The sequence below is a fragment of the Siphateles boraxobius genome, unplaced genomic scaffold (genome assembly GCF_051911475.1).
Source record: "Siphateles boraxobius isolate OS27281-9 unplaced genomic scaffold, OSU_SipBor_1 111, whole genome shotgun sequence".
Taxonomy (NCBI): domain Eukaryota; kingdom Metazoa; phylum Chordata; class Actinopteri; order Cypriniformes; family Leuciscidae; genus Siphateles; species Siphateles boraxobius.
In genome coordinates this window covers 212,342-230,776 of record NW_027508713.1, presented here as the reverse complement: position 1 = coordinate 230,776, position 18,435 = coordinate 212,342, and the positions used below count along the sequence as shown (strand labels likewise).

The 18,435-nt window shown below is 41.0% G+C and overlaps 2 protein-coding genes across 3 annotated transcripts in view; both read right to left on the bottom strand.

The window, feature by feature from the left end:
• LOC143705652 (polymeric immunoglobulin receptor) overlaps positions 1-18,435 on the bottom strand; it is a 232,995-nt gene that overhangs the window by 95,611 nt on the left and 118,949 nt on the right. The gene's annotated exons all lie outside the window — the stretch shown is intronic.
• Positions 1,640-10,952, bottom strand: LOC143706501 (uncharacterized). Its single transcript, XM_077198461.1, has 7 exons — positions 10,541-10,952; positions 8,331-8,400; positions 8,217-8,254; positions 8,048-8,144; positions 4,614-4,765; positions 3,735-4,122; positions 1,640-3,568 (listed from the first exon to the last, which is right to left on the bottom strand). The coding sequence occupies exons 4-7, from the start codon at positions 8,085-8,087 to the stop codon at positions 3,285-3,287; spliced, it is 864 nt and encodes a 287-aa protein (XP_077054576.1). The 5' UTR covers positions 8,088-8,144; positions 8,217-8,254; positions 8,331-8,400; positions 10,541-10,952; the 3' UTR covers positions 1,640-3,284.

Genomic DNA, 18,435 nt, shown 5'->3' with positions numbered 1-18,435 from the left:
AAGTGATGATTATGTCAAAACATTTCCAACCCCAGCGCATCAGCTTTCCTTGTTGTTCGTTTGGCTGTTATAACTCATGTACAGCAGCCAAACAACATCTAAAGTTAATGATATAAGGGTCAAGAGTCCAACTAAAGCAGACACTAATCGCCATAATGGTGACTTAAATGTGACGTTCTCCTTCAGTGATTCTGCTTGTTATCATCAGGTGTCTCCAATAATGCTCAATCATCACCCAATTATTCACTTAATTATCTCATTAACTTTAACACTCTGAAGTCTGGATCCAAATAAACTCCCAGTAAAGTTAATTTAACACTGGAGTTTTTGCTGTGGGTGGAATAAAAATGTGGCAGGACTTTTACTTTCTGATCCCTGGACTTTCCACCTCTGACCAAAACTCGAGCCTTAGGAGGTTAAGTGATTGATTGAGTGATGATTGAGCATTGTGTTTTTGCATAATCATTATTTCACAATCATTTGACCTGAATCACTGAACTCAAGTAGTCCTAATCTCTGATTTGAATGTATGTTGATCATTCCTGCATCAAAGTGATTCAACAGTATACATTCCAGATTGTTCAGTATAATCTAAATGCTTTCTTAAACATTCTGATAAAAAAAAAAAAAAATTCTTTCAGGCACACACAGACATATAGAATCAGTGTATGAATCTCAAGAATGGTGACAAAAAGAATATACGATTAGGAAAAGGAAATTACTAAGACAATTCAGATCATAATTTGATCTGCTATGAGCTATGAATGAGTTTTGATTGGTGGCACCCAGAATGCACTGCAACATGCTTTATTAGTGTCACCATTGTTGAGAATCACAGGCTGATTATTGATGTCTGTGTGTTCAAACAAAATTCCATTTTCACCGACTTTTATTATTATATATGATTATATTTATGATTATATTGAACAATCTGGATTTAATGCTGTTAAATCATTGTGATGTTATAATGACCGATATACATTTAAGTCAGAGATTAGGACTAAATGAGTTCAGTGATTCAGGTCAAATGATTGTGAAATAATGATTATGTTAAAACATAACCATCACCATCAGATCGCCTTTTCTCTTAGTTCATCTGGCTGTTATAACTCATGTAACTCATGTGCAGCAGCCAAACAAAATCTAAAGTTAAACACTTAAAGGTTAACTGGCCAACTAAAGCAAACACTGATCACCATAATGGTGACTAAATGTGATTTTTTTTTCCCCCTCCCTCTGTGATTCTGCTTGTTATCATCAGGTGTCTTCAATAGAGCTCAATCATCACTCAGTCAATCACTTAAATAGCACATTGACTTTAACACTCTTCAGTGTTCATTTAACAATCATGTTTTAACACTTTAACACTCTTGAGTCTTTAACACTCCTGAGTTTTTTCTGTGTAGTAACATTCAGGAAACTGGCCATTTTTATGTTCTTGGAATGTTAGAAGTCAACGTTACTATCATGTTGAATTTTTAATCGAAAATTACATTTAAAGAACGTTTGAGGAACATTATACCTTTTAAAACACGTTCCTCTAACGTCAAGAAAACTGGACATTTTTCACGTTCCCAGAACCAACACTGAATATTTGGAGAACGTTCTTATAACAAAATTCTGTTAGCTGGGCCGTTGATGTTTTTTATAAGGTCTTTATTTTTATCTTCTAAAAACTTTCAATAGCATTGCATATGTTGTCATTTTTTACATTAAATGTGCAAATACTCTGAGTTATCTTTACTTCATGTTTTACATCACTGTTTTAACAGGATTGTGTAGACTTTTTATATCAACTGTATCTTTTGTGTGTGGAACCCTGAAAGGCAACGTTAATTGATTTAAAAGTGTGTAATCATTCATGTGTATTGTTTTTGTTACATACAAGGCAAAATCCCAAAAGTAAAATTAACTCTGAGCAGGGAACATTTGATTCCACGTCAGTGATGCGTTTCAGTGATGAAATGCTAATCACAAAACAGGGCATCAAACTAAACTTATTTTCAATGAAATATCAACATCTAAACCTAGTTAGCTCTAAAAAAAATGTAATAATAGTCAACCAATAATTCTCAATAAGAACTTCTGTAGGCATCTGACAGAAATAAAGTCAGTCTGGTTAGTAATAAGTGAAGCTGGTAATGCTGTTTGTGGAGTTGTTTAATCCTCCTCTGCTGAGATCTTCAGAGATTTGATGTCTTCTTTTCTCTTCAGTTGATTTCAACTAAGACTGTGTCTGAAGTCAGTGGAAGTTTTATAGCACTCAAAACAAGTTTAACAGCATTATGAAATCCAGGAACTAATACTATTTTGATGTCAAGTTCAATCTCTCAAGTTTAAAATACAATCATTGTTCTATTCTGTCCAACACAACTTTATATACAGAGTTTGGATCAATCCATCTCTACTCTCTCAATCCACAAGCTCAATGTGACACTGACTCCTACTGGCAGAAAGAGCTCAATGTGCAGTTTCAGAATGAGTCTTTTATCCAGATTGACTGATTTTGATTGACTGAGTTTGTTCTTTGAAATGAAAAGACACTAGGATGATTCAAGAGCAGTTTGTTCTTTAGCATCTTTCTTCTGGTGGGTCTGAAAACTACCTAAATAAGCGAATCTCTCGTTGCAGATGGAGCAGCGGTAAGGCTTCTCTCCTGTATGAACTCGCTCATGAGTCTTCAGGATGTCTGATCGAGCAAACGTCTTGTCACACTGAGAACACTTGAACAGTCTTTCTCCTGTATGAATCCGCTGGTGATTTTTGAAGGTTTACCGAATGTTTACCATGTTTACCGAAACTCTTCCCACAAACGCTACAGTGATACGGCCTTTCTCCAGTGTGAACTCTTAGATGAAATTCAAAATGAGCCGGACTATAGAAGCTCTTCCCGCAGTAGGAGCACAGGTACGGTTTCTCTCCGGTGTGAGTCCTCTCATGGCAAATCAAATTAGGTTTTTGAAGGAATTGTTTATCGCAGTGTGAACACTGATATGGTTTCTCCTCAGAGTGTATTTTCTGGTGTGACTTTAGACAGCTTGAGTTTGTGAAGGTTTTCCCACATTTGCTGCACTGATACGGCCTCTCGTTGGTGTGAACGCGCACATGCTTCTTCAGATGAGATCCATACGTGAATCTTCTATCGCAGTAGAGGACACTTGTACGGCCTTTCACCCGTGTGGATTCGCTTATGAGCATCAAGATTCCCTTTGGTGCTGAAATACTTGTCACATTCACTGCAGTGGAAAGTCTTTTCGCTGTGTGTCTTCATACGAGCTCTAATACTAGATGCAGTGGTGAAAAAATTCTTCCCGCACATTTCGCAGTGAAACTCCTTCTTCACGCTGTGCTCTGTTACATGACGTCTCTTCTCTTCTAAGGTAGGAAAGCTGATGTTGCATCTCTTGCATAGGAAGTCTTTCTGTTCTGTGTGTTTTCTCTTGTCTCGATAAATTTCCCTGTGAGCTCAATGTTTTCCCACAGGTTACGCAGGAGAAACTCTTGACCTTCAGCTGATCTTTTGATGTCGAGGTTGTTTCTTCATCAGTAGATGAACCTCCATTCACATCTGAAAACAAAACAAAACAATGGTGTTAAAATGTCTAACTTAAAATGTGAACATATCGGTTCACAGTAACTAATGTCTGCACATCTGATTTAGGAACACAACTACATGTTTACCCAAATTCTTACTATGATTTGCGATAAAAAAGATAATAAATACAGAAACATACCTGAAGGAATAAAATAATCATTGTCATCACTTCGATTATTCTCATCTTCAACATCATTGCCCTCATCATCCTCATTCTGGACATCATCATCATCATCTTCCTCCTCCTCCTCCTCCTCCTCATGGCTCTGTTGTTGTTCCTCTGCTGTGGTTTCTTCTCCTCGTCTCTCTATCAGGTTCCTGCAGTCCTCCAGTTTGACGGAGCACATCTTCATCTGCTGTTCTCCAGCGTTACAGTCAGAGGTTTGATCAGCGGATCCATGATCCTGAGCGTCAGTATAACACAGTAAAGTGAGGCTGAGCTCTGAGTCCTGTGTGTCTCTGGATCTCCAGACTGAATCCTGAGCTTCTGTCCCATCAGTCACACACACTGAAACCTTCTCCAGATCCTGACAAACACATCATAGATCAACACAAATAAACAACAACCTGTTGATATTAGCTTCATTAAGCCCAATTTATACTTCTGCGTCGAACTCACACTGTAGCTACGTCATAGGCTGTGCGTACACTTCGGCGTACACTGACGTGCACCTCTCCAAAAATGTAACAACGTCTCAATTCTACGTGGACGCAAGTGCTGTGATTGGTCTGCTAGAACCCCTGCCTCGGGTTTCACATGCATGTGTAATTGCACGTCACTGTGGACAACGACACAGAAGTATAAATGAAAAACGACAAGTAGTCTACAGCGTAGAGGCTCCGTCGTGGGTCCAACACAGAAGTATAAATCAGCCTTTACTCAGCAGTTCTAGAGGTTAAACTGGTGATTTGTTTGCATAATTTGCTGCTGGCTTAATTTGAGATGTGCATTAAGGGGGGAAGCTAAGAAAACTTTGGTTTGATTGAGCTGAAGGATGAAATGATGAGCTGCTCAAACCTCTCTGTTGGGTTTGTCTCCTCTTTTTCTCAGCTTTGCCTCCAGTGACGCCACCTCTTTCTTCAGCTGACAGATTTCAGTGATGAAATCCTCAATATCCAGCATGGAAAGATCCGTTCCTACTGATTTACAGCAGATCACATCCATCTGTGCTGTCATGGTCAACATTTGAAGACAAACACATCATCATTATTACAAAGATATGACTAGCGCTTTGGGTATAAGAAAAGCGCAATATAAATAAAATGTATTATTATTACTATTATTAAGACACATTTATCCACATTTATATTAATCTAAGTTGTAATGTGGATTCAGGCATTTTCTGTAAAGCTGCTTTGAAACGATGTGTATTGTGATTGTGAAAAACGCTATACAAATAAATGTGAATTGGATTGAATTATAATGAACTTATACTGATTTAAACTCAAAATGACTAACGATTATGAATGAGAACAGAACTACACAGAATAAGAAAATGATTGCAATTTCTGAAAATATCAATACACAGCTAGATATTAATTACAGATACAAAAGAAACATGTGTTTAGGGGTGTTTATGTTTAAATTCATTATCCCAAGAATATAATTATAATACATTATCATTATCTAAAACTTAAATTTAGCTGCTGGATTTAAACACAGATTTCAGAAATTAAACATGATAATGTGATACTTGTACTCGTTACTAAGCGTCATTTAAGTGTCCAGCATTGAAAATAAATGGTTTTATTACAAATATCACAGTTAAAACACAGCTGCTGTAGTAAGCAACGGTATATGTGTGTTTATAACTACAAATATACTATTATTTATTATTACAAATACCCAAGCTAGACTATGGTTATTCTGGTAAAATCATGGCTGATTCGTTTTTTTTTTATGATAACTGCGAAGAAGTACTTAATTTAAAGCTCATTAAAACACTACAGACAGAAAATACACGATCACACAAACAGTTTAAACATACCTCAGTCTGAGCGCATCAGGCTTTTCTTCAGTGTTTTTTTTTTTTAACACTTTTATTTTTAATTTTTGATTTACAGAATGAACAATTAAAGCAAAAACAATATTTACAGAAGGGGGGAGAAAGAGATTATGCATAAATACCTCGCAGATGTATGCTACATGGCATAGACAGCTTTATACTTATACAACTTTATGTGGCCCGGAGCCGTCACAATATCCACACATATTCTCAAATATAAATCCTCGTATACCTGCATACCTGAAATTATATGTATGCACTAACCCCCCTATATATATATAAAATAAAAAAAAATGAAAAAAAAAAACACTGAACAACAAAGCCAAACTGGTGAGGTTAACCATTCTAACATCCATTACTGTTTACTTAGTTAAAGATGTCTTTACATTCTTTATATATCAACCACTTTTCCCAGTCCCTTTTAAAAGCACCTTTTTTCATCTTTAAAATATATGTAAGTTCTTCCATAACCATGATCTCTTCAATAATTCCAAACCATTGTTTACACTTCAAAGTTGTATCTTTAAGCCAGTTCCTAGTTATAGTTTTTTTGCAAGCCGCAAGAAGGAACTTGCATAAGTATTGATCACTTTTAGGGACTATAACTTTAATATTTCCCATTAGTAGAAACATAGAGGTTCTAGGTATTTTAAATCCAAACACTTCCGACATAACTACCTGCACATCGTCCCAAAAAGACTGAATTTTCTCACAGCTCCAAAAAAATGTGTGTGTGGTCCGCTTCTAACTGTCCACACTGCCTCCAGCACGCTTGTTGTCCGGAGACTTGCTTGTTTCTGATCTTAGGTGTTATAAAGAAGCGGATAAGGCACTTCCAGCAAAACTCCCTCCATATTTGTGAACTGGTAGTAGTTTGGTGTATTGACCACAAGTCATACCAGTCCGTTTCTGTTATTTCAATCTTTAGTTCTTTATCCCATTTCAACTTTATATATAATGTAGAGGAGGGGCCGCTAAACATCAACCCTTCATACAAATTAGAAATTATTCTGGGTAGTGTATGCTCATAGGCGTCCATCATCATTTTAGTAAGGGGATGAATATCATTTACTTTAATTTTCCTTTTTTTGTTGTAGTAATCCCTTAACTGGAAGTATCTAAATAAATCCTGATTTCTCATTCCAAAGTTCTCCTTTAAGTCCTGGAAACTTCTAATTTCGCCCTCTGAAATTACACAGCACAATGCTGTTATTCCCCTATCCCTCCACTGTTGAAATATTGGGTCATCCCTTCCTGACTTAAATTCCTCATCATGAGTAATCCACCTAAGTATTCCAATTTCTTTCTCCAATTTGAATTGTTTAACAATAGAGTGCCATAACTTCAATGAGAATGTTGTTATTGGGTCCAGTTTGTCTTTAATATATCCATGGATTTTACTCTCTCCTATAAGTGACTGAACTTGAAGATCTTGTATATGTGTTTCTATGTCTTTCCACTTGGCTATGTAACTAGAGGTGCACCAATATAAGGTGGGACGCAACTGTGCTGCACAGTAATCATTTTTAAGACTTGGAATGCCATGCCACCTTTCTCTCTAGGTAATTGGAGTGTTGAATAGCGCACTCTGGGTCTTTTACCCTCCCATATATACCTGGATATTATTTTGTCCCATTCAAAGAATTGCTTTGGTGGGATTTCCACTGGGAGGGATTGAAACAAATACAGCAGGCGCGGTAAGACATTCATTTTTATTCCTTTTATCCTATCACTGAAGCTCATGGGATACGTGGACCACCTCTCAATGTCACTCTTTATATTATTAGTAATTAGATCGTAATTGGCCCTATACAATTTTGTTAAGTCTTTAGTTATATTTATACCTAGGTATTTTATACATTTTGCGTCCCAATTAATGTCATAATTTTGTTTAAGTTGTGTGTTTGGTTTACAATTAAGCATAAGAATTTGAGTTTTTGTTACATTTAATTTGTATCCAGCATATTCATTAAATTTCTCTAATACTTGCATAAGGTTTATGAAATGTTTTTTGGGTTCAGCTAAATAGATAATAACATCATCTGCAAATAGACTAATTTTATGTTCCATGCCGTTAATTTCGACCCCTGGAATCAACAGGTGCTGTCTGATTAATTGTGCCAGTGGCTCTATATAGATGGCAAATAGAGGGGGACTAAGACAGCAACCCTGTCTAGTTCCTCTTTCCAGGAGGAATCTCTCTGATTGTCAGGAGCCAATCAGATCCCTCACATGTCACCACGCAAAGATCACTGTCCCCAGATTACTGATCACCTGCACCTGTTTCCACTCAGCACTCACTTCCCAGCCAGCACAAAAGCACCCGATTCACTCCCAGTCATTGTCAAGCCTCCAACAGGAACGACCCTTACCAGTCACCACTTGTCTCACTCTGAGCCATCCTTCAGCAACGGACGTAAAGTATACTTACCTGAAGGAAACTAACCTTGTTGTCCTTGTTCTGATGTTCCCAGGATCCGCTCCATGACTCATGTTCTCCGTTTCCTGGAATCCGCCACGAGTCCCGTTTCCCACTGGATGAGCTGCAAGAGAAAGGGATAGTATCACTGAACTGGTGAGCTCATTGTCAAGTGCACTTCAAAGGATCTACTCACCTGGAATCCTTCCTGAATCACGCCTATCCACGAACGATCTGAAAAGAGAGAAAAACTCAAGTTATTGATCTGTGTTACCCGCCACGTTATTCCTTAAGAAGAGGATTCACTCACCTGGATGCATTCCTGCCACATATATCCTCTTCGAGATCACCGTTGAACTCCCGAAACCCTGCATACTTACCTTTGAGTTAAATAAAGATACATTTATGTTTATCACTTACCTCTGTCTCCGAGCCTGAATCCTGACACTGATAGAGACCCATTTACTCTTACTCTAGCTGTTGGATTCTGATATAATGACTTGATACACTGGACAGATTTGTCATTAAAACCCAACTTTTCTAATGCTAAATAAAGAAATTCCCAGTTGACCACGTCGAAGGCCTTCTCGGCATCAAGACTGATTAGGCCTATAGGTAATTTATTTCGATGAGCCCTATCTATTATATGGAGAGTTCTTCTTATATTGTCGTATGTTTGTCGACCTTTAACAAAACCTGTTTGGTCTTCATCTATCAAGTCTGGTAAAAATAATTGTATTCTGGATGCCAAGATAGAACTAAAAATTGTAAAGTCTGTATTAAGAAGTGATATGGGTCTATAGTTTTGACAATGTTCCCTGTCTTTTTTCTCCTTGGGGATAACAGAAATGATAGCCTCTTTCCACGATGGAGGAGTTTTCCCTTCTTTTATGACCCAATTGAACGTGTCCCTTAGTAATGGCATCAGTTCTTTGTAGTAAGTTCTATACCACTCTGAAGGGAAACCATCGCTCCCTGGTGATTTGCCTGATTTTAATTTGCCCATGACCTGTTGTAGTTCCTCAGTGGTTATTTCTGCAGTTGTGCTTTTATTTTGTACTTCACCAATAGAGGGCATATCTAATGTATTAAGGAATTCTTGTGTTTTGGTTCCATTCATACCAGAGGTCTGTTTGTATAATTCTTCATAGTACTTCTTAAATATATTTCTAATATCTGTCGGTTCACATTTAACTTGATTCGTTTTGGTGTATCGTATTTTGGAGATTAAATTATCAGTTTGTTGCTTCCGCATTCGTCTTGCTAATAATTTAAGTGCCCTCGGTCCTGATTCATAGTAAGTTTGTTTTACGAATCTAGCCTTTTTCTCCACTTCTGACTGCAACAAGCTGTTAACTTCCTTTCTCAATTTTCCCATATGAGCCACCACCTCTTTATTTGATTTATTTTTATGTTTTAACTCCAATTGTTTTAATTCTGAAATAAGTTTTTCATAATGAGCTATCCTTTCTTTTTTAAGAGTGCTTGTAATAGCTATTAATTTTCCTCGAATCACTGCTTTTAGTGCATCCCATGGTATAGAGGGGTCTACCTCTCCATTGTTATTTTCCTCTAAGTATCTTTTTATTTCTATTCGGATTTGCTCAACTACTGATTTATTATTTAATATTCCTAGATTGAATCTCCACAATGTGTTCCTTTTTTCCTCTCCCAGAGAGATCTTCATATAAATAGCATTATGGTCCGATACGTCAGCTACCCCGATATCACAATTCTGTATCCGGTGTCTGTTTTCTTCTTGTAAGAGAAAGTAATCTATTCTAGAATACACAGAATGCGTGGCAGAGTAGTGACTATAATCCTTCTCTAATGGGTGTAATTCTCTCCAGACATCAATTAGGCCCATTTCTGAACATATGTGATTCATGAATTTTGTTATATGTTTTTTGTTTCTTTTATGGCTTGTAGTATCCAGGTCATGGTTAAGCACTATGTTTAGGTCCCCTCCACATATACCAACCCCCTCCATCTCCTCCGCCACAATATCAAATAGTACTTTGAAATATTGTTTATTGCTTTCCGGTGGAGCATAAACATTTATCAAAGTTACCATACTATTATTAATTGTTCCTTTAACAATAACATGTCTCCCTTCTTTATCCTTTACTTCTTTGTGACAATCAAAGTTAACACCTTTTGTAATTAAGATAATGACCCCTCTCTTACGATGGTTTGGACATGAACTATAAAATATATTTTTAAAACCAAATTTTTTCAGTTTTTCATGTTCCTCATTCGATAAATGTGATTCTTGCAGAAATAAATATGTTTCTTTTCCTTTTTCAATTTGGCTATAACTTTAGCTCTTTTGGCTGGGTTCCCTAATCCATTAACATTCAAAGACATTATCTTAATGTATCTCTCCTGCATTCAACTATCTCTATGTCAATCATTGTATAATGATAACCCCACTGGCAAACATTTGAACAAGTACAAACTACTAAACAACTTTTACATAAACCAAAACATATTAGATTAACTGAAAGGATATCAACTGACCTCCAGATAGGAATGTTTACCCAGAACTTAGGGTTTTGAGTCACTGTCTCCATCGAGAGGGAAAGCCTCAGCTGAACTGAGGGCCCCCTTCTAGCTATGTGATGCAGTCTGTAAGATGTTTTTGCACCCATACTTGATAATATTTTCTTTCTTGACCATGTCTCCCCTAAGTCAATGCATGTTCACAAACGCCTCTCACTGTATTATTGAATTGTTCTAAATTACGGTCATCGCGCAACATTGCTTCCCCTTAACCCCTTATGTATTAGTCCCACGTCGTCATATAGAAGGATTCTTACAAATTCACCGTGTTTGTTCGCCGAAAATCCTCCAGCCGTTTCCGTGCTCTTCTGCTTGCATCCGCTCTCCGTTCTCTGCCGACCCGTTGCCATGCTAAACTTTTCCGTGCCTCGAGTCGTTCCAGTAATGTTATTGGGCCGGCTGCATCTTCGGAATCCGTCACAAATATCTCTTCAGTGGTTTTACCGGCGGACTGAAGAGCGTCTTAGCGACTCCTACAGGTTTCAGTAAGAAACGCTGGTCTGTAGATATCGTGTCCACAGCGAACTTTCTCCGTTTTCTCAATAAAAAAAAAAAAAACAGCTTGAATTCCTGTGGCTTAGCTACAAAGTGAAAATACCGCCAAAACCGTCAGCTAGATGTTTTTCTCTATGTCAAGACTTGGATTGTTCATTTGATGTCCAGGATGTAAGTAAGTTATTTTTGTAGGCTACTTGATTTGTCATGTTTACTGCACCATTAGGCCTACTTGATTTCCTGTTGCAACGTTACTGTAGCCTACATGTCGTGTGTTATTGCATTTCTGTGTCTGAATCAGTTCTTCTCTGTTCCTGAATCAGTTCCCCCAACAAATGCTCTGGGAAAACATGCAATTTAAAATTAATAACATTGTGTGAAAGGAACTCATAGATACTATTTTGAGGCTTTTTAATAGGTCGGGTTCAATCAATCTCTCAAGTTAAAGATACAATCATTGTTCTATTCTGTCCAACACAACTTCATTTACAGAGTTTGGTTCAATCCATCTCTACTCTCTCAATCCACAAGCTCAATGTGACACTGCCTCCTACTGGCAGAAAGAGCTCAATGTGCAGTTTCAGGATGAGCTCAATGAGTCTTTTCTTACTGGTGAAAATACATTATGTTACGGTTTCCTGGAGAGAGATTAAGCCTTATCTTTAGATAATCTGCTTTACATGTCATGGTTTTTGTTATGGAATATGCAATTAGGCCTATTCTGTTATAATTATGCATTTTTGTGTATAAAGTACTTATGTGTTATAGTCAACCACAATGGTAACTTTATATAATGAAAGTGTTTTTATAAAGCAAGACACTAAAAGTTGTTGTTAAACCATTTGTTAAGAAAGTGTTATATAATGAAGGACACTTGTAATGAACATTGTAATCATTTATTGAGAAAGTGGTTTATGAAGTAAAACACTGCAACTGTTGTTGTGAAATAATTTATTGAGAAAGTGGTTTATGAAGTAAAACACTGCAACTGTTGTTGTGAAATCATTTATTGAGAAAATGTTTTATAGAAAAAAAGACACTTCAACTATTGTTGTAAAAGCATTTATTAAGAATATGGTTTATAAAGAAAGAATATACCACACTGAATGTTGTAGGCATTTATTAAGCAAATGGCACAGTAGAGAGAAATTGAAAATGTATTAGAAAGATCTTTGCTAAAGAAAGAAGAAAATGCAAGCATTACCAGTTGATGTGTTGCAGACCGCACACAGGAGGAAGCAGAGGATGAGAGCCCAAAGAAGAAGGACAAGAAAATGGAGGGCTTTTTAACATTATTTTCATTTGGGATATTAAGAGGACAAGCAATTGATTTTTGTAAGTTAACCTTGTACCCTGAAATCGCAGAGAATTTTTGAATATCTGCCAGAACATGGCGCAAGGTTAACATAGGTTCAGTAACAAATAATAAAGTATCGTCCGCATAAAGTGAAATTTTATGATATCGCGTGCCTTTAGTCACTCCCTTTATCATAGGATTATTTCTAATCAACTCAGCAAATGGTTCTAAAGCAATAACAAATAATAATGGAGAGAGAGGACAACCTTGTCTGTTACCTCTTCCTAAGTACATTAGGGGAGATTCTACATTATTAGTACAAACAGTTGCATTTGGAGTGTTATATATTGCTTGAATCCATTGAATGAAGTTATAACCTAATTTGAATTTATCTAATACTAAGAACAGAAAATCTCGGCATCAAGAGATATTAATAGTGAAGGTGTTTTTTTCTGATTCAAATAATAAATAATATTGAACAGCCGTCTAGTATTATCAGATGAATGACAGCCTTTAATGAATCCGGTTTGGTCTAACTTTATTAACTTAGGGAGAATTTCTTCTAATCTCTTTGCTAACAGTTTTGTAATAATTTAATAATCACAATTAAGCAAACTTATAGGCCTATATGAGGCACAACTCTGAGGGTCTTTACCTTCTTTCAAAATAACAGAAATTCTAGCCGTTTTCATAGATGCAGGAAGAGTATTATGACTAGCGAAGTCATTAACCATTAACATGAAAACCAATTTAAGTTGTGGCCAGAAAGTTTTATACAATTCTCCAGAAAACCCGTCTGGGCCTGGTGATTTATTTGCTGACAATGAATTAATTGTAGAGAGCACCTCTTCCTCAGTGAAGTTTTTATTGATGGTTAGTTGATCTGAGACTGTAACCTGAGGTAAATCCAAACGATCTAAAAAAGCTGTTGCCTCAGGGATTGAAATATTTTCTGATTTATATAAATTATTATAAAAATCAAAAAATTTTTTTATTAATTTCTAATGAATTGTATGTTACATCATTTTCAGTTTTAATGGCCATTATAGTTCTCTTAGCTTGTTCCTTTTTTAAATAATGTGCCAATAGTTTACCTGGTCTGTTCCCAAATTCATGTATTTTTTGTTTCAAATACATACTTTTTTGCTTAATTTAATTTGAATGGTCTAAATTAAAGTTTGCTCTAGCTATAACTAATTTATTCCAATTTTCTTCAGATTGATCTTGCTTATGTAGCGCTTCTCTAAACAACAGTTCTTCCTTTAGACCCTTAGTAATTGATTTTCTTTATTTAGTTTTATAAGAGGAGTATGATATAATATGTCCTCTCAGAGTAGCTTTTTCTGCATCCCAAAGTATGGATGGGGCTATCTCAGATGATAAGTTAAAAGTATTAAACTCTTCAATCCACTCTCTCATTTTCTTACAAAACATTTAATCTTCTAATAGCAAGTTATTAAATCTCCACACTTTAGATTTGTGAACTTCATTTAAGGTCATTTCCAAGGAGACCATTGCATGATCTGATATAGAGATTTCATGTATTTCACAAGATGAAACAAGCTTCATATAGTTTTTAAGAAAAAAATAATAATCTAAACGAGAATAAAACTTATGCCTATTAGAAAAATAAGTAGTCCTTTTTATAGGATTAATTTCTCTCCATACATCTATTAACCCTGTTTCTAATCCCAAAGCACGCAACATTTTTGCAGATTTAGGGTTAGAACCTGCAGAGTGTGAAGATCTATCTAATTTTGAAAGAGTTAAATTGTAGTCTCCTCCCATCAAGCCAAATGTTGTACGTTGTATATTCAGAAGAGAAACCATATCAGAAATAAATGGTGTATCTATATTAGGAGCATATATATTAAGTATAGTAATCTGTTTGCCCACAATTTTCCCGTTCACCAAAATATATCTTCCCTCTGTATCTGAAATCAGATCAATTAATTCAAAAGATATGCATTTATGAACTAAAATTGCAACTCCTCTACTGTTTGATTTAGAAGATGAGAAGAAAATCTGTCCAACCCAGTCTTTCTTCAGTTTAAGATGTTCTTCAGGCAAAAGATGAGTTTCTTGTAATAAGGCTATTCACACTTTCTCTCTTTTGAGAGCTGTAAGTATTCTTTTCCTTTTAATAGGAGGTCCTATACCCTTTACATTCCATGTAATTAATTTGAATAATTTATCCATAATAATCTTTTTAAAGAAAAAATAAAGAAGATACTCTTATGTGTAAACAATGGTTCCCTTTCGTTGTCACTCCGAGTTACGTCGGATGACGACGAATGGGGTTTCGCTTAGAACACCTATCGACTTCGAGTATTACAAAACGAGCCAATGGCAAGGAAATGCCATGGGTCTGCGGAATTTGCATGGCGTAACTCCGCCCCACCTCGTGGGTATAAAAGGAGGACGCCGGCAACATGCAGATATGTTTTCGCTTCGGAGCCAAGAGCATTTCTTCACTCCACAGTCATCTCTGACTTCGCTCTACGAGACGAGCTTCTCTCTCCGGTGTTGGTGTGACGGCGATCTGCAGCGAGCTCACAGTGCCTGCTGATCTGTGCAGTAATCTGCCAGTGTGTGTGTGTCTCCCTGTGCGCTTCAACATCGCAGAGTTTTTTTCTCTCCTCTCATAAAAGAGCTCGCACGCGGCACGTCTTTTTAAAGACGGCTCGCCCGTGCATTTCTGGTTGCAGCGGACTGGTATCGGACTCTGATGGGCACGAGCGCTGTCTAGTGTGTTTGATCATGCTTGAACAGCGCTCGTGGGTGACTCATGTTCTCGCAAGGGAACGTGAACATCGCGTCATAAATAGGTCGAGACTCGGTGAACTCGCAAGAGTGAGAGTCCCCTCATCCACCCCCCGATCTTCGGCGGGTGGCCAGGGTGACCTGAGGGTTACGGTCTGGAACAAGGCGCCGACTATGTGTCCGTGACCCCAGCCCCCCTCTTCAATGACGGTGCCCGCTAGTGAACTGCTGATTCCCGCGAGTCTACCCTCTGGTGGCCCGCGTGTTTCAGTTGAAGCTACAGAGGAAGATGCCATGTCTGTTGCAGCATCACTAGGTGGGCTTGAGTCTTCTGGAAGTGAGGGCTCGTCACAGCTGCCACCTTCCGGTGTGCATACGGCTGTGCCTGAGTCTGATCCGGAGATGACGGCCATGCTTTCCTGGGACGATTGGTTTTGAGTAAGGCCGCCGACCCTCGTCCGTGGCAAACCCCAATACCTCTCTTCCCGGACGTGCATGATGAGATCTCGAAGTCCTAGAAGACCCCCTTGTCTTCTTAGGACCGCTCGCTGATCTCATCCGCCTTTCCTCCCCTCGATGGGGCCGCTGCCCTTGGGTACACTGGGGTTCACCCGGCTGAACGCTCTGTTGCGATGCTATGTGTCCTCAGAGTGCTTCTTCTCGGCGCAATCCTAAGCACCCGCCCGTGGCCTGTAGTTTTTCGTCTACGCTTGTGGCGAGATCCTATAGCGTGACATTCCCATATCCCAGGTCGGCCTCTTCGGCGGTGCGGTTGAGGGCTTGCCCAACAGCTCTCAGCCGCCCATGAGCAGAGTGAGGTTGATTCTGTCCCGACGGCCCCGCCGTCCGCTCAGATCCCTCGTCTGCCCACCGCCGAAGGCGCCCTCCCGCGGCTCCCATCCCCCCCGTTCACGGGCCGGCTCTGGGGGCCGCGGGCGGACGCCACAGCCCTCTCCAGCCCCGCCCCCCGCTACACGCCGGGTTAAGCGGCGCTCGTGAGACGGGCACCTCGGCGATGGAGCAGACTGAGGTTGATTCTGTCCCGACGGCCCCGCCGTCCGCTCAGATCCCTCGGTCTGCCCACTGCCGAGGGCGCCCCCCCCGCGGCTCCCACCCCGCCCGTTCACCCGGGTCGGCTCTGGAGGCCGCGGTCGGACGCCACAGTCCTCTCCAGCCCCGCACCCCGCTACACGCCGGGTTAAGCGGCGCTCTTGAGTTGGGCTCCTCAGAGATGGGACTCAGTTCTTTCCAGGAGTTGGTAGCAGGACCACTCCTTTCCCCGGGGAGGGCCGGGGAAGAATCTTTATTCTCCAAAGAGCTGATTCTCCCGTCTCTGAGCACAGAGTTCTCGGACGTCACAGAGCGCCGCCCACAAGCCGTGCTCTCCTCGTCCCCCTCTGTCCCAGAGGTGGTTGACATGGCGTGCCGTCCACGGACTGCTTCGCCCCTGTCCCCCTCTGTCGCCAGACCCCTGGCAGAGCAGGCCCCCGCGGGACGACCAGCCTGGTCCTCCCCTGGCCCCTCTGCCAGGGCGCGGTTGCTAACTGTGCCCCCACATCGGGCCGCTATGCCGTCCACGTCTGGGCCAGTTACTCCACTTCGCTGCCCCTCCGGGGGGACGCCTGTGGTCGCATGATCCCGCTGGTTCAGTTCCTGGGAGCCTGGTTAGAACTTCCCCGTCTGTCCCGCTGGGTCGCGCGGACCATCAGGCTCGGCTATGCGATTCAGTTCGCACGGTCTCCTCCCCACTTGGAGAGTCCGCTCCACTTTTGTCGGTGGCTATGCCCCCATCAGGAGAGCAGAGATTGCCACCCTGCTGGCGAAGGGCGCAATCGAGACTGTCCCTTTAGCCGAGATGAGGTCAGCAGGCTTCTCAGCCCCTACTTCATTGTCCCCAATAAAACCGGTGGGTTACGGCCAATCCTGGACTTGCGCGTGCTGAACCGCTCCCTTCACAGGATGCCGTTCAAGATGCTCAAACGCGTTTTCGAATGCATACGGCCTAGGATTGGTTTGCAGCGATCGACCTGAAGGACGCCTACTTCATGTCTCTATTCTCCTTGACACAGACCGTTCCTTCGGTTTTCTTTCAGGGGCAGGCATCCAGTACGCGGTTTTCCCTTTCAGGCTAGCCCTGTCTCCTCGCATCTTCACGAAGGTCGTCGAGGCTGTCCTTGTTCCCCTTCGGGAACACGGGGTTCGCATCCTGAGTTATATCGACGACTGGCTGATCATAGCTCACTCTCGAGTTCAGGTTGCGAACACAGGGACCTAGTGCTTCGGCACCTAGCTCGTCTGGGCCTTCGGGTCAACTGGGAGAAGAGCAAACTTTGCCCCGTGCAGAGGATCTCTTTTCTCGGTATGGATATCGACTCGGTCGCCATGTCCGCGCAGCTTACGAGCTAGCGCGCGCGCAGTCACTGCTGACTTGCCTGAGACAGTTCGAGGGCAAGAGTGCGGTTCCACTGAAACTTTTTCAGAGGCTCCTGGGCATATGGCTTCTGCAGCTGCGGCAACGCCACTCGGATTGCTTCATATGAGACCGCTTCAGCTTTGGCTTCGCGACCGAGTCCCGAGGTGGGCATGGCAACACGGCACCCTCCGAGTAACAGTTACTCCGACCTGCCGTCAGACCTTCACCCCGTGGTCGAACCTCAGTTTTCTACGGGCCGGAGTGCCCCTGGAACGAGCTTCGCGGCATGTTGTTGTAACCACAGATGCCTCCTCCACGGGCTGGGGTGCCATGTGCAATGGACGTGCTGCCGCGGGCTCCTGGACAGGACCCCGTCGCCTCTGGCATGTCAATTGCCTCGAGTTGCTGGCCGTACGTCTTGCTTTGCGCCGCTTCCGGGCCGTGCTCAAGAACCAACACGTACTAGTCCGCTCAGACAATACCGCCACTGTAGCGTACATCAACCATCAAGGTGGTCTACGCTACCGCCGTTTGTCGCAACTCGTTTGCCACCTCCCCATATGGAGTCAGAAGCATCTGAGGTCGCTTCATGCCATTTATTTCCACCGGAGCCCTGAACTGTGCAGCCTACGAGCTCTCACGGCTTCAGCCACTCCCTGGAGAATGGCGACTCCATCCCCAGTCGGTCCAGCTGATTTGGGACCAGTTCGGGGACGCACAGATAGATCTGTTTGCCTCCCACGACTCGACCCATTGCGCCCAGTCTTATTCCCTGACCGAGGGCACGCTCGGCACGGATGCTCTGGCGCACAGCTGGCCGCAGGGCCGCAAGTATGCGTTTCCCCCAGTGAGCCTTCTTGCGCAGACCTTGCGCTAGGTCAGGGA

Excerpts from the sequence above, each read along its gene's own strand:
- LOC143706501 (XM_077198461.1), bottom strand. The coding sequence starts at position 8,087 with ATGGAGCGGATCCTGGGAACATCAGAACAAGGACAACAAG. Across the intron at positions 4,766-8,047 it reads ATCAGAACAAGGACAACAAG|CACAGATGGATGTGATCTGC; the intron begins GTTAGTTTCCTT and ends TGACCATGACAG. Across the intron at positions 3,569-3,734 it reads TGATTATTTTATTCCTTCAG|ATGTGAATGGAGGTTCATCT; the intron begins GTATGTTTCTGT and ends TTTTGTTTTCAG.